Raw genomic sequence first — 16,867 nt, forward strand, 5'->3', positions numbered from 1 at the left:
TGGGGGCAGCGGCACCCCGGTGTCAGATGCCCCAGCGAGAGCTAAGTGGTTTGGTTGCCGAGCGTGCACAGCTGGGGGCAATGGCATCCCAAAGCCAGACTCCCCAGCAAAAGCGAACCGCTGCAGGCATCGATGATAAGCAGTAGATGGCCACTGCTATGGATGGCCAGGAAGAGCAGGAAGTGGCGCTGGCATCCCGGTGCCAGGCGGTCCAACATGAGCGGGCTGCTCAATTTGAGGAGGGAGAACAGTCAAGGGTGCAGGCGACACAGCGTCAAGAATCCCAGGTCAGGTGAGCTGGCGGGAGTGGGAGGGTGCCACGACACATCAGACGCCTCAGGCAAACCTGACCTCCGCCAAGTGAGACCAAGGTGAAGCGACTTTTTTTTTTTTCTTTGTTTGTTTTTTGGGAGTTTTTCCTTGGGTGATGTGAGGGTCTAAGGGCAGAGGGATGTCATAAACTGTACAGCCCACTGAGGCGAACCATGTTTTGTGGTAATGGGCTCAACGAATAAAATTGACTTGACTAGACTTGACTTGACTCGCCCGAGGCAGCATGTCCCTGCTTCCTATTCAGCACAGGCCGCCGGAAGTGGTTGAAGACGAACCGGCCCTTTAACAGAGGCGCTGACGTCATAGCGCACGACGGGAGCCGCCGCGATGACGTCACCCGGAAGAGCGCCGATGTTGACAGAGCGGCGCTCGGATGTCAGGATGTCGAAAAGCTTGTTGTCAGTTCTGCGAAACGGTATTCCCCGGTCTGCAAAGGCGGCCGGCAATCGGGAGACCTCGCTGGAGCGTGGTGACGCCTCGCTCCAGCGCACATCGCTCGACGGCGAGCCGCCGAGCCGGCAGAGTCGAGACAACGGCGGGAGGCCGCCACCGTCCTCCGCGGCGATGGAGTAGGAGAACCGCGGTAGCGCAGGGCTGCACGGGGGCGACCGCGTCCTCTTCTTTCCGCTGAGGGTGGCGGACCAGGAGACGCAGAGGAACCATCGGCCGAGCCGTACACCTGGATGGTGAGCAGAGAGGAGCCGGGTGGAACACGGACCATGGAGGCAACCGAGGGGCCGGCGGCCGGTTGCACTGCCGAGGTCGGCGTCTCCGGCACGGACGCGACAGAGAAGTTGTCGGCGTCGGACCCTGAGGACGCCTGCACGGCCAGATGGAGACGGTGAGGGCCATCATCACGACTTCGACTTCGAGTGAGCGAACCGCAGCCGACCGAGAGCGAAACGCTACGTGGTGTGTCGGTACGCGCTCGTGCAGAATAACGAGAACGAAAGGGGGAGATCGGGTTAGGAGGATATTTAAGCCGGAAGAGGCGCGGTTGAGGTGCGGTAGAGGTGTGGTCCTGCTCCTGAAACTCTGCTATATAGCTTCACTTAATAATACCCACTTATGTTGCTACACAGCAGAAAAGTACCCAAACTTTTGGTAAAAATGCCCGCTGTTGTTGCTACAAACATTTCTGGAAATGTCCTTAACTCTCTTCAAAAAAATACCTGCTTTTGTTGCAACAAATACAGCTGTAAATGTCCCAAACACTTTAAAAAAAAAAACCACAGTGTTGTTGCTACAAACACACCTGAAATCGCCTGAGGTCTCGTTAATAAATGCCTTCTTTTGTCACTACAAACATGGCAGGAAATGCCAAAAACTCTCATTAAAAAAATCCTCTTTTGTAGTTACAAATGAGCCTGGAAATGTTCCAAACTGTAATTTAAGAATACCCACTTAAGCCGCGACAAACGCAGCTGGAAATGTCAAAATCTCTTGTAAAACATGTGGTTTTGTTGTACAGACACACCTAAAATCACCTGAACTCTCATTAAAAAATGACCCCCTTTGTCGCTTCAAAACAGGCAGGTTACGTCCCAAACTCTAGTTTAAAAAAATATCCTCCTTTGTTGTTAGAAATGAGTCTAGAAATGTTCCAAACTCTTATTTAAGAATACCCACTTTGTCACAACAAACACGGATAGAAATACTCTATATGAAATTTGCTTTTGTGTCTACAAACTTGGCAGAAAACGCCCCCAACACTCGTTTAAAAACATCCTCCTGAACCCAAAATACTTCAAGATCGAACCCTAAAACTAATTAATACATCTATAAATATCTGTGTTTTTGAAAAAAAAAAAAAGCTACTAAATATACATGAAACTATAAGTACCAAGCTCCAAAAAACCTTCTTTAAATGCTGGAGAATAATGAATGTTGTAATGAAGTAACCTGAAAACTGAGGGTAAAATAGTCCACATTTCGTCACTGATGCACTTGAAATAAAACCTTACTCTGCGGTCATTAACGTAACAAACTCGTCATTAAGAGTGAACAGAGATGGCTGCCCCATGATGAGTGTTTCTGCCACCGCCGCCCGTGAGGAATAGAGGTGTTTTGCTGCAGCAAAGCCGGCTGAAATTGGTCCCTGGGGAGCGTTAATTACCTCCCTGACACTATATCAATAAATATTTGAGGAGAAAAGAGGTTCCGGAGGGTAAACAAAGAGAGCCTGCTCTCCTCTGAGTTCACTCGGCCGTGAAATATGGGACCTCGATAAATAACACTGCAAGAAATTAGCTCTTTTTCATCTTTTAGTGGAGTCCATTTCTTTAAAAAAAAGAAACATTTTCAAGGTTATCTGTGTTGTTTAAGCAGTAAATGAACATTTGTGTTAACCCTTGTGTTAATGACTTACCAATGCATTTAAACCTCAAAAATTTGTGTAGAGTGAGAGAGAGAAATTATTAGAAGAAAATATTAAGACAATGGGGAAAAAATTCAGAAAACTATATTTATGATTATTATTAACTGTACTATCTATATATTTAATTGTATTATTTTATTTTTTATTAATATTATTTATTGTGTAGCATATTCAAATCATATAATAAATAATAAAATATATAATTTCATATTTATTTTTTTCTTTTTTCTTTAATTTATTCTGGTTTTTTTTATTTTATTTATTCAACTTTTTTGTTTTTAATTTGTTTTTGCTCAATCATTTTTTTCTTGTCTTTTTTTTCTTTTGTTTGGCTAAATTTCTTGTAATTTGTAACTTCTTCATTTGTTTTTGAAAAAACAATCACATCAGTTTGTTCAGATTTCAAAGGTTCGAAGGTTCAAAGCTGCAAAATAATCAGGCGGATTAAAATGAAGACGACCAGAGTCTGTTCAGATTCAGAGCGTTTGCTTTAATAGTTCACCAAAAACAGCTATCAGCCGTCATTCGACCTGACACAAACAGGAAACTACAACAGGAACTTCATGGCATTTTTTTTTTTCTTTTTTACAAACACACGGGCACAGAAATAACAAGCCTCCTTTCCTTTCTTCTCTCACGCTTTTAGTTTCTGTAAAAGTCTTGTACAGGGCAGCTTTTGATTAGAAATTAAAAAAAAATTATTACAGATGACAGAAAGTGAGATTCAAAGGTGCGATATTCTCTCAAATCACAGGAAAATGTCATGAGAAAAGGTTAAATTATGACAGGAGCAGACCTTTAAAATATTCTGTCTTATCCTTTGTGATCTTTTACTGGAGAATCTTTAATTTAACAGGGAAAAATATGAAAAGCGATGTTGCCAAAAGCCAAAGTACACGTCCTTGGTTTTGTGCAAGACAGCATTTTACAGCGTTTGATGGGATTTTACCGCCTTCGGATCAATAATCTCATACATCAGCATTGTGCAGACACTGTAAGGGTGAAGAAACGAGGTGCTTTGTTTCTCCATCCCCCCGTTACATCACGCGCAGCGCCTCATTCATGATGGATCGGCGAAGAGACTAAAGACAGCTTCATTTATCATCAACGGAGTGAACCAAGAGCCTCTTAGTAATATTTATACTGGTTTGTGTTTCCTGCAAGAAAACTACAATTGAACTCATCCGTTTCTTGTGCTGCTTAATTTATTTAAACCTTCAAACCTGGCTGGAAACTGGTATGATTTCTTACAAAAACATGGGAAAAAGACAACAAGCCATTCATAAATTGCAAGAAAGTAATAGATTTAGAAAATTATTTAAAAAAAAGAAAAAGCTAGGGAAATGTAAGCATAATTACATTTTTTAAAGTTGTGATACAAAATTATTACAATTCTTAAAGCACTTTTTAAAAAAATTCTGTTCACTTATTATTTTTCAGGTAAATTTTTGTACTTTTTTACTAATTTCTCCCCATGTTTTTGAAAGAAATCAAGCCAATTTGCTCAACTTTCAAAGGGTAAATTCCTATGAAATCACTGAAACAAAACCAACTGCATGTGTCTGTCATTTTTTGTTAAATAAGGCTCATGAAACATCACTCAGTGGAAACACAGTCATCTCGCAATTGTGTTTTCGAGGTTATTAATGCTTTGTGGATCGGTAATAACTCATTAACTGTCTATTGATGATTTGAAGTATTTGATAGGAAATCACAGTGCAAGAAATGAAACACCAGCCAAACTCATTATTCTCAACATAGAAGTTGTTCCTACAATGGTAAAATACCGATTTATAAAGCATTAAACGATAATTAAGCCATCATTCACAACTTAAAACCCCAGAATTAAGTACGCCCTATTAAAAAAACAAACCCTGACATGTCCCATAGCCTTCCTCGTGACTTCCCCCAAAATGATTCATGCACTTTGTTGTTTTAACTGGGATTTCCTTTATCTCAGAGTTATCTCGGGCGGCGCCAGAAAACCACTTCAACCTCAAGTGCTGAGAAATTAGCAAGCTTTTTTAGAGCCCACAGAGTGCCGAGTGCTCGGAGCTAAAAATATTTCAACTTTCAGCAAAGCGGCGCCGCACTTCAAAAGGACTTTCAGTGTAGTCTCATAGCAACAGCAGGAGCTGCAACCAGCGCGCATTTCCCAGAAGAACCAGTTCAGCTGAACTTAACTCCGTCTCTCACTGCGTCTGTGAAACAAATAGCTGCCCTATGGTGGCCCGAAATGCTTTCATAACCGAATATACCTGTGCAGAAAGCACATGCGTATGTTTTGATTTATTCCATTTATCGCCGATATAATGTCTGAAGTCTTTGCTTTGGTGAAAGTGAGTGAAATTATGTTTGTATCAGACGCCAAATCAGTCAAAAAAAAAAAAGTTATTTCCTGTAGCATAAAATGGAAATCTCAGGTTTAAGGTAGTAAAATCGTGTTCATGTGGGAAATCAAAATAGTTTAAACATCATTTTAAGAAAAACTTTATTTTTTGACCTTCAGTGACTGGATCATCTACAGAGCTCCTAAACGGACATGGGGAAGAAAAAAAAAAAGATGAATTCTTTTGCGTTCTCATAAACAACTTTTGCGTTTCCTGGCAGAACTTTTTCCTTCTCCAGAGAAAAGTACTTTTACTACTCTAGTTGTTTTATATTTTATATGCAGGATTTCCCTAAAAATCAGTATATAGACTCATACATTAGTAATCTGTATGCCCAGCAAAAGTAACTAGGTTTTGCATCATAGTAATGTTACTTTTAGTGGACGCAATTAGTAAGTACTAAAGTACAGTTTTCTTGCCGGCTTACTGTAAGTACTTTTCTCAAGAGGATGCAAAAGTTTTGTGAAAGAATGCAAAATTTACTTGGAAGAACACAAACATTTCTCAAGACAATGCAAAAGTTTTTTGGAAGAATGCAACAGTTTCTCATGAGAACAAAAATTTTTGCAGGAGGTTACATTTTCTCGGGAGAACACAAACATTTTGCAAGAGAACGCAAACGTTTTGTTTTCTCCCGAAAATGGACGAGTTTCCCAAAAGGGTGCAAAAGTTTCTCAGAAGAAAGAAAACGGTTTGTGAGAGAATGCGAATGTTCTCAGGAGGATGCAAAAGTTTTGCAAGAACATGAAAACTTTTTTGGGAGACTACAAAAGTTTCTCACGAGAACACAAATGTTTTTTGGTAGAATGCAAAAGTCTTTACCTTCATTTTCTCATCTATATATTTTTGTCCTCTCCCATATTTTTTTTAGGAGCTCTGTAGTCATCAGTGGTTTAGATTTATGATAGTAGAATTATTTTTAAGTGGATATACTAATTTTTTTCACAACAATGGTACAGTATTTATATACTAAATACCAAAAACACCAAACACTTTCTTTCCTTATATTGTGTCGCTGTTGTGTCGTGCCATCTCTCAGTGCCCTGAAGTGTAACTGAATTACTTGTTTCTTTTTGGCAAACACACACACACACACACGGAGATCTCCATAATCTCAAATCTGAATACTAACCAAATAAAACAATCAGAAAAAAAGACAAATTACAATCATTCTGTACATGACGAGGCTGCTGTACAAAAGAGTTCACCCTGTATGTGTGCACTGTACACTCCGCTGCTTTAACGATACAGTAAACAGACAAATCGCTTGCCTCAACATATAAAAGTGAAAAAAAGAGAAGCATCCATCTCTGCAGATGTGAGAGATATTCAAAAGCAGATAAATCGATACAGCCGTCATTAACTGGAACCCTGCGGCGCCCGCCCACTCCTGACCCGTTACTGACCCATCACTCACACACATAAACACACACCATCGCACCGTTGAAGCCCATATCCACCGCTTTTCTAAATTAAGAATGAAGATGAGGGGAGTCGATGGTGCGTGGGCTGCCGGTGAAGGCTCGGTCAAAGCTGGAGAGTCCGTATTTGGAGGACGATGATCTGCAGGTCAGGGTGAAAAAAGTAGACTGGCAGTCAACTAATCGATGAACGATAACACACGAAGCATCCGCGGGAAAACAGAAAAATGAAGCACCGTGAAAGAGAAATGACGAAAACCCAGAAACAAGACAGTTGCCTAAAGATGTCCAATATTCTGTTTTTTAAAGAAATAGTTTGACTATAGGCTTATTGGCTTTCTTTCCGAGAGTTAGAGGCGATCAATACCACTCTCAGATACAGCAGAGGCAGGAGCAAATTAGTTTATTTTAGCATAAAGTCTGGAAACACATGGAAACTGTTTGCTTTGCTATCTTCATTGTTAAAAAAAATGTATCTAAATCTCACAAATTACTGCAACATATCTTTTCTCTATGTATAATCCTTAAAATTAAAATAATAAAAAAAAATGTAAGGGGAGTTACCTGCTATACGCTAACTAACTCAGTTAGCATGTAGCTACCCGTAAATATGCAAGAAACAGCTAGCCTAGCTGTTTGAAAAGTTCAAAAACTTTTAGAAATACTGCTAAAACTCACAAATTACTGAAATATGTTTCATCGTGTTTGTTTAATCTGATGCTAGGATAAGCTAATTACCTCCTGGCTCTGGAGCTGTATGTAACACATGGTCAGTGGTATCGATCTTTTTTTTTTTAATCTAACTCTCAGACAGAATGCAAATGAAAGTATTTCCCAAATGATCAAACTATTCCTTTTAAGATTTTTCTGTTTTTAGTAGAGTATTTTGAGCTTTTTTTTTTTTTTGGTAGCTAGCATCCTGGAAGAGGGCTCCACGACATTTTTCCACCATATTTCAAATATGATAGAAACTAGCGGTCATTTTCAGAACCAAGTATTTTCTTCAATTGCAGAAACATTTCAAAACATTACAACTTCAAAAACATTTTGATGTGAAATTCTGAGGAAAAGTGACCGTCACAACTTCTGAGTGCACAAATGATGTCTTCAAATATGTTAACCAAATGATACAGAATTTACAATGATGCAAATAGAAAAACAAAACTGTAAAACGAGCTAAAAACAATAAATGTTTGTTATTTTTTGCTTGAAACATGTCAAACAGTAATATATTTACTGAGAAATCTCTCCATGCCGAATCGTTTCAGCACTGATTGCAAATTTTAAGACTTAATTGCACCACTCCCTACTCCCCTGTAACAAGATGAATTAATAACACAATCCAAATTCTGTCCTTTAACTAACTACATGGAGCCACCATAGCAACAGTTCGTTCTGAACAGGAACAGGTTGTAGGAGAAGGGATGCAAAAAAAAAAAGAAAACTGTTGATTTTGAGTTTCCCAGATGAACCAGGCGGGGCCAGGCGTGGATCCTGCACAATTAATTCCTGCAGCATCAGAGGACGGAGAGCAGCCAAGTCCGAACTCTTTGTACTGCGGCACCAGCTGGAGACGCCGCAGTTGGAGCCTACACTCAGCTAAACAACACTATGATAACTGATGTACTTCTACAAACCACAGACTAAACGGGCAATCCGACGGCTGTGAGTGCGAGTGAGTGTCAGATCGGCCCCTCGCCAGAAAACATATCAGCTGGCCAAAAAACAAATCAGCTGGCCCAAAACATTTCTGGAGTAATTCCCAAAGTGTTCTTTCAGAGAAAATAGGACCGGAAAAGGACGGGCCAGAAAGAAAAGTGAGGGTTTGTTTCTGTATTTCCATTTTAATTTCAGTCTCCCAAAAAACCAAAAACAAATGGGGACACAATGGCAGACGGTTCGTGGATCCTCCTCATCTTCACCCGTTTCTCCAAACTTTGCTCTGAAGTTTCCTTGGATGCCCATGATGTGAGTTTAGTCCCCTCTCCTCAGCAGAGTCCCGCCCCGAGGAGAGGCAGGGCTAATCCAGGGGGGGTCCGCGGCAGTCCGAGCAGCCTCCCCCCGCCCTCAGCCGCAGGAGATGACGGTGAAGCGTTTGGAGATGCAGGACATGTTGTGCAGCACGATGCCCAGGAGGAAGAGCAGCACGCACGCCACCAGGATCACCGTGCACACTCCAGACCACGTGGACCCCTTACCTCCTCCTCCAACTGGGCCGGTAACTCTCCTCTCGCCCTCGCCTCCCTCCATCCCCACCCCCTCCAGCCCCATAGCAAGGCCCAGAGGCTGCTGCTCGGGCACCGTCACCACCGTCACCCCCTTCTGCTGGCTGCCCGGCAGGAAACGACACCCCAGCTCCCCCGGCAGGCCCAGCGCCCGCTCCTTGGCGACAGGCAGCGGCAGCATGTAGCAGCCGTTGCTGGGGAGGCGGATGAAGACGGGCGTGTGCTCCGAGGCGTGAGGAATGGCGATGACGGTGATGATGTCCGGGTCGTCCGGGAGCTGGGACACGGACAGCCCAGGCGGGAGCTTAGTGACGCCACGGCACCAGGGACAACGGATCTCCTTCTGGCTACTGCGCATCTGGGTCAAACACACCGAGCAGCACGTGTGTCGGCAGTCCAGGAGTTTGGGCCGCCGGCGAGGGCTGTAGTAGTTAAAGCAGATCTGGCACTCCAGAATTGAATCTTGGGAAAGAGTCTCCATATTTTAAAGATGGATGAGTAGTCCTTTGTAATATTTATCGGCAGAAAACAGCGATTTATTTTGGAGAAGGTGAGCCAAACAGGTCTTGTGGAAAAGTTGCACAAATCCAAGTTAAGAAAGCACAACGTCCACCTCGGTCCACGACTTCACGGTGACGTCACAGCTGTTTGGTGGCAACATGGTCATCCGTCTGCAATACAAGAGAAGAGAAAGCATTGTTTTTTTGTGGATATTAAGCAAAGGGCCGAGGTTGAAATCGAACCCGTGGCCGCTGCAGTGAGGTCCGCTCTACCAACAGAGCCACTGAGGCGCCACATAGATGTTTTGTTTTTTGTTATCTTTGAGTCCATGTGGACATTTGTGCCAAATTTCAATTCCTTCAAGTTACTCGTGAGATATTGCGTGAGTGAGAATGGGACAAATGGACGGACGGACAACCCGAAAACACAATCCCTCCGGCAATAGCTATTGCTGTCATAGAGACATAAAAAAAAAAAAAACAGTCTACACAAAGATGCATGTTTAAACTGTATCTGAAAAGACCTTTTAGAAATGTGATTCTACTTTTGTTGGTGTTTCATTAACCTACGTTCTAATATTTAAGTCTGGCAGCCTCTCTGGCATTTGAAAGTATTCAACCATGATTTGTTTTTAAAAAGTAAAAGCTTGCAAACATGTTAGTTGTTTAACACTTGTAAATGTTGCCCTGATTGGGGAAGACGCAGCAAAAACTACATCATGAATGACAGGCTTCTTATTAAGCACGGCTAACATCGTACATGTCAGCTGGCAGCGGACTGCAGAAGGGACGAGTTCATGAGAGTTCATGAGACCATTGGCCTCAGTATCTGTGTTAAGTGTGGCTAATTCTTTTCCGACTGTCTCCTTCAGGCCTCAGACTCCACAAACATTTTCTTCCTCCTCCTACTCCTCTTGCATAATCATGTCTACCGTGTTAATCCATGCGGAAGCCGTGATAGTTTTCTTTTACAGATGATTAAACCCTGTCAAAATAGCACAGAGGAAACAATGAATACCAAACAGGGCCCTGCCGACTTCTCCTTTTATTTTTCGCCCAAATTGTCAAGTGTGAAAACTGCTGAGGAGGGAAGATGACTAGATTTTTCTATCTTTCTCCTCGCTGCCATCTCAACAGAGCCGGTGTCCCTGCGGGCATGACTGTGGGTAGACAGCTCGAGTGAAGAGCGAGACAGATGGAGGGCGAGAGTTGGAGAGAGAAGTGGTGATAGAAGTGGGGAAAAGGTGACCACTGATTGCACTGCAAGGCCGTACATCTCAGTCCTTTATCAAAAACAAGATCTCAGGCAATTAAAGTCGTCATGGCGCCCTGTGGGGACACCGACGCGGCAATGACAGATAAGAGTGTGCTCACACCCGGCACGCTGGGAGCGATTCATTCAGTCTGGAGTCCTTTCGTTTGGTTCATTTGGACAAGAGCGGATGATCACATTCGACCTTGGGCGGTGGTAAATAACTGCAACGAGACGGGGATTTGATAACATTTTATCGAACTGAAATCCCACATAGATTCTGCTTATCAAAACCCGAATCCTTCTGAGAACATTTCATCGATTGATACATCAATATCTAGGGCCAGGACGTCATTGCAGCAGACTAAACAAGGTAGCCAAGTTGCCCTCTGTAGCCATGTCTTCCAGCTCTACCTGCGGGATCCTGAGGCATTCCCAGGCCTCATGGGATAAATAATCCCACCTGTGTGTCCTGGGTCTGCCCTGGGGTTTCCTCCATGTTACCCTGACCAGAATATCTCCTTGGTAAGCGTCCAAACTACAACTAACTCTACTTAGATTAAGTTTCTATAGATGCATCAATATGATCCTTGAAAGGATAGTTCACCCAAATATAAGAAGTCAGTAATTATGTACTCACCCTCATGTCGATGGAATCTAATCTAAGTGTCCTGAAGCCCTGACGTGCCAAGTTATTTTGAAAAACGTGGCTGGCATCATGTTTTTAGCCCTGTCGTAGCCTGTAGCTGAGAGTGTGGGCGCCACGTCCACGTATGCACGCTTGCGTAACACCAATGAGATCTTGCGGTATCTGCACGCCAGTGTTTACATGCTACCAGGAGGCCTCCCCCTCACACAGACAGAGATTTGTAGAGTAAGCAGCAAGAAACAAGTCCCTTTGTCAGATTTAAACTACTGCTGAGTGCATTATGAGTCCCTGTGTTTTAATGGAAACTGTGTCAAACTTAACTCAGCCTCGTCGAGCCATCTCAACCATTCTGTTGGTTGATATTTTACACACAAAAAAGCACTGGATGTTACTAGATGTCCTTCTGTTTCACCATTACCATGAACGGGCATCTCAACCATTTGGTAGAGGCCTAAATTAATTTTAAAAAAAAACTACGAGGTCTGTGAAATAAATAAATATTGATTTTTGTTCTTAAAGCCCCAAGGACACAAAAAATACAAAGAAAAAAAATCTTATTGTATTTTTCTTGGTGACTTAAAGGCTGAAATACAGTTTTGTCATCTGAATTCATTGTCGGTTAGCACATTTCTAAAGTCAGGATGGGCTGCCAGCTCAGTTTTAGCATTTCGACTCTAATGAGTTCCACGTAGTGCGTTGGAGAGATTTTAAATTTGGGAAAAGACAACACTGGTATCGATCTGGTAATTGGTATTCCTGCATTGAGGTATTGAAATCTGTAACAAGACAGAAAACAGATGGTTGTAGCAGACTCTTTGTCTTGTAAGGTTTAAATTCTTTTCAAAAAGGACCACAAGGAACGATAGGAGAGTTTTTCTGTTGAGAGTACCATCTCTTGTTACATTTACCCCCTCCACCATGTCGCAATTGCAACAATTAAGGCAAATTCAAGTTCTGTGTGACCTTACAATTTTGTTCAATAACCACAACTTTTTCACAAATTTTACCAATAATTGTAGTTTCCCCCAAGTTTCACCAGTTATTGCAGCCCCCTGCACAATTCACCAACCTCACATCTTTATTTCATTTTGTGGAGAATCAGATATGTGCGACCAGAACATTTACCAACAAAAATTACTGCTAAGGACCTTGCACAGCTATTGTCTGATGTTCAGCACAAAAATGAAGGTAAACATCTTTTTGCTACGTGTGAATTGTTGTAGTAGAACACAAAGAACCTCAATTTACAAAAACGTTTCTACCACAAAACACATTTTGAGAATGGCTGAAACACAACAAATGAACACCATCACAAAGGCTGTTGCATCCACATCTATTGCAAATACTGAAAGACTTAATGTGAGTCAGATTGAACATGCAGGATTAGTGATGATGTTCGTGTAGTATAAATCACAGACTCATAACAGTGCAGTTTTATTCTCAGTGGAACAAGATGCCTTCAATTTTTCTTATAAACAAACAAATGCCTAAAAACACTGCAACGTGCATAGCAAATTTTTCAAATAGGTGCTGTAGAAATCAGGCAATTTAGGCCATAACAATCACAGAAAGAGTCTGCAAAATCTGGAGGACCTTCATTGCTACAGCTTTCACTAGTTCTTGCAGATATGAAAGCAGGAGTGCTAAAACCTTTAACAACTAAAATGCAAAGACTGACATTAAAAAACTTAAACTCGCGCAAAGAAAAAAAAAGAAAAAACCTGAAAGATTGTATTCTCCTGAGTATTTACTTGAGTGGCTACCTAAATATCCTGTGCATAGCTTTAAGACTGCTGTTTAAACATGTTGGAGAAGCATTCCTCAGGCTGTAAAGAAAACCAGGTATTCTCACACCCTTAAATACTTAAAGGGATAGTTTACACTCACCTTCATACCCATGGAAAGCCATGTGAAGTTTTCAAATATGCTCGCTCGTCCAAGACCAACAAGAGCTTGCAGTATCTGCATGCAAGTGTTTACATGCAACCCAGAAGCCTCCCCCACACAAAGAGCGAGACTTGTGGAGTTAGCAGCAAGCAACAAGTCCCTTTGTTGGATTTAAAGCTACTGTGTGTGGGGGAGGCCTCTGGGTAGCATGTAAACACTGGCCTGCAGATACTGCAAGCTATTGTTGCTCCTGCCATACATGAACGTAGCTCCCACACTAGGAACTACAGGCTACAACAAGACTTAAAACATGCTGCCAGTGATGTTTTTCAAAACAACTTGGCACATTGGGGCTTCAGGACTCTGATTACTTCAAATGAGCGGTATAGACATTTTGTGGTTTTATTATGTATTTTTTTTAATGTTTGAATCCTAGTTACCATTTGTTTTAATTGTTTGGGAAATGCCATTTCCCCGTGAACCTCCCGCAGTGTTTTGTGGACGATAAAACTTCACATGACTTTCCATCGGCATTAGGGTGAGTAGATAATGACTGAATTCTAATTTTTGGGTAAACTATCACTTAAATTACAGGCACTGTGGGCGTCAGCATCGTCTGCTTCAGCCTCATGTTCCTCTGCAGCAGCAGCACCAGCTAGACCCCTCTCCAGCCAGGGTCCGGAGGCCAGACCCCTCCCCGCCCCTCCTGCCTCCTCGCTCTGCACTCCCCTGCTGACCTAGTTTCTCCACACCGTCACCTAGTCAAAGTCGAGGAAAAAGAAGTGCAGAAAAATCCTGGCAGTTTTATGGAGAAGTGAGGAGAGAGGAATACGAGCACACGGGAGAGGGAAGCAGAGAAAGAGAGCTGCCCTTGAGGGGGCGAGACAGCCCCGGGTATTACTGACTCCTTTTCCCAAAGATAAGGATTAGCTTTGATCTGACATAAATGCTTTGTGGCTCAATATTCCCATACACCCAGTCGCTCTCTCTCCTTCCTCCTTCTTCCTTCTTACGTTCTGACTATAAAAGCTTTTCCTCCTCTGCTTTACATCAATTCTTCATACTTTTCACTGAGTAATTTCTTCCCCTTTTCCCCGCTCAGACTTTACTTTTCACAAACACTTTTTCACTTGTTTTCTGCACGTGAAACACCAGAACAAAGCTGCACAATAACCACAAAAAATGTAAACGGCAATATTAGCCTCAGTAATTATCAAATCACAAGAGGTGGCACTTCCAACAAGTTTGTTTTGTGAAAAAATCAAAACCCCAGAAATTAAGTTGTATTTTAAATGAAATATTGTTTTTTTTATTAAAATGAGCTGTTTACATGTAATTCTTAGAGATCTTTTTTCTTCTTTTTTTTTAAATTATGATACCAATGAGGCTCGGACGGTATCTATTTTTTCATACCTTCCTGGATTTCCTTGCAATGTTAATTTTGGCAGTGATATTAGATGTAGTCCTAGTCTTTTATCCTTCATACTTTTAGTCTAGTTTTAATCGACTAAGAATAATGACATTTAGTCAAGAAGTTTTTTGTTTGTTTTGGTTTTTTTGTCATTTTATGGTAATCCAATTAGGCTAATGCCGGCCCATGAAATAACAATCAAAGTGACAGGTTGTAAAATAAAAAAATAATAATAATTTTGAGACAATTTTGAAATAATGGGTCTAATATTTAATTTGAAAGTTGAAAATCTCTCTATTTATAGTCTAAAACACCACAAATAACTAATTTGAGACAACTGGGATTTGTACGCAGGTTCAGTGTAAACTCTGACCTATTGATCACACTGTGAAGAAGCAAAAAAATAACTTAATTTCAACCCGAATTTGCAATATATTGGTCTGCATGTTGAAACTCGGGTCCTCTCACAGAGTTGGTGCTTTGATCTAAACTTTCAGCTGTCAATGAAAACTGCACTGACTTCAAACCGTTTACATACAGCACCGTAAATGAGAGTGACTTTCTCTTTCGTATCTTTTGATTATTTTTTTGATCTATAGATGATTGTTTGGTCCAAAGAATATCAGAATATAGTAAAACTTATAATTTCCAAAAGCTCAAGCTAAAGTGAACCGATTGCCTGCTTTGTTCAACCAAAATTTTCAATATTACCGAATATCAATTAAACAAGCAAATATTCACTTTAGAAATCAAATTTTTGGCAATTTTCCTTTGAAAATAAGTTAATTCTTTATGGAAATAGCTGCTGATTAATTTTCTGCCAAACAAATTAATTGACTTGATGCAGCACAAACTCAGTGTCATTAAGTATCATGATCTGTCATATCTGAGGATTTAGTTTTCAGTTTTCTGCTCGCCGCAGCCCGGACGATGACACAGTCGTCACTCAGTCGGAAGAGATCATCTGAAGTAACAATGAAAGCTCGACAATCCAGTGTCAACTTTTCCCTGACTGCAGAGAAAATAGCACATCTGCTCTTGAGGAGCTCGAGAAGCGACCCCGGCTGCAACTTAACGATATGATTTATCGGTTCAACTGAGCTGTAACCAGGGCAACCCGGCTTTCCAGCAAGTGCTCAGTTTGTGACCCATTTTCTATCACACCTACATAGAAACAAAATCAAAACCTCCTAAAAAAAAGGTCCAGGGGCACGTATTCGTCCTGAACAAGCCGGTTCAGATTCTTAACTCGAAGACAAATCTGGACACAAATCAGGTGAAACATTTTAAGTTCAGGATTTGATTTCGCCTCTCAGTCTGCTCTATTTATGTGAAAGCGTGACTCTTTAATAATTCTGAGTGTTTTTGTGGCGTCATCAGGGGGAGAAGGGAAAGGACGTATGACTTAGTAATGATGCAGAGTGACCGCGCGACGGCCTCCACCACCCCGACATGCCTGTGGTCCACTGGGAGTGACCAAACAGAAAAAAGACACACACAGGACTGAGCTAAAATACACAAATACACACACACACACACACACACGATCCCTCAGGGCCTCCGCACACAATCAGCCGAGGAGAAAGTGCACTCGTCCTCGCAGACAGAAGTTAAAAATAACCGCCACTGCCAGAATTGCACAAACACACTCTTATATACACACTACACACACACAGCTCCCCCCAGCTCGATATAATAAACTACCTGGAAGCAGCAGGGGGGAGGTGGGCTGTGAGAGCAGCGCAGAGGAGAAACTTGTTAATCTGCAAACCCTTAGGAGGTTTAAACCAGCGAAATGTCAGCGAGATGATGATGCACAGTGTGATGTAACTGCTCATGTAATGCATGTGCATGCTGCTTCATTATGGGAAGTGTGTTCACGTCGGTGCAGGTGCAAAGCAGTTACCTCGGATGTAAAGGATTTTTCACGCAATTTAATAGCCAATACTGTTTTCTTTTTTACGGCTGAACAGAAAATTTACATTTTAACAAATACGCCAGAAAAACATGATGTAACTATTAAGCATTTAAGTTTATAATTGACTTTATGAAGTGTATTTTGACTAAATAAATAGGAATTAAGTCCACTAATAGCTTAGAGATCCCATCTTTGTGATGTGGTTAAAAGATCTGGAAAAAAATAAGAGGACTTTAAGTTAAGACTGCTATACTTTCATAATCATAAATGGCCAACACATTCTCATCCCAAGTCATCACATATTGTCGCTTTGCTGGAGGACTTTTAAGACGCAGCCCTTATCTGGTCATAAAAATAAAATCTTTGAAGAAACTGATGGAGTGACACTCAGTGGTCCTTGGCCTATGACCGAACATTCAACAAAATTTCACTGTTGGCAAGCTTTTTAGAAGTCTGTAACCACCGAACAAATAAAAAAAGGACCGAGAACTCTGTAGCAGCAAA

General features: G+C 41.6%; 1 protein-coding gene across 2 annotated transcripts in view; it reads right to left on the reverse strand.

The window, feature by feature from the left end:
- Positions 1 to 3,179: 3,179 nt before the first annotated feature.
- Positions 3,180 to 16,867, reverse strand: part of rnf152 (ring finger protein 152) — a 59,470-nt gene continuing 45,782 nt past the window's right edge. For both annotated transcript variants that reach the window (XM_042510383.2, XM_088071937.1), the window contains one exon: positions 3,180 to 9,417. In XM_042510383.2, coding sequence (XP_042366317.1) covers positions 8,589 to 9,227 — 639 coding nt within the window. In that variant the 5' untranslated portion in view covers positions 9,228 to 9,417 and the 3' untranslated portion in view covers positions 3,180 to 8,588. The remainder of the gene's footprint in view (positions 9,418 to 16,867) is intronic.

The sequence above is a fragment of the Plectropomus leopardus genome, chromosome 21, assembly GCF_026936395.1.
Source record: "Plectropomus leopardus strain MGB_pleo_1.0 chromosome 21, ASM2693639v1, whole genome shotgun sequence".
Taxonomy (NCBI): Eukaryota; Metazoa; Chordata; class Actinopteri; order Perciformes; family Serranidae; genus Plectropomus; species Plectropomus leopardus.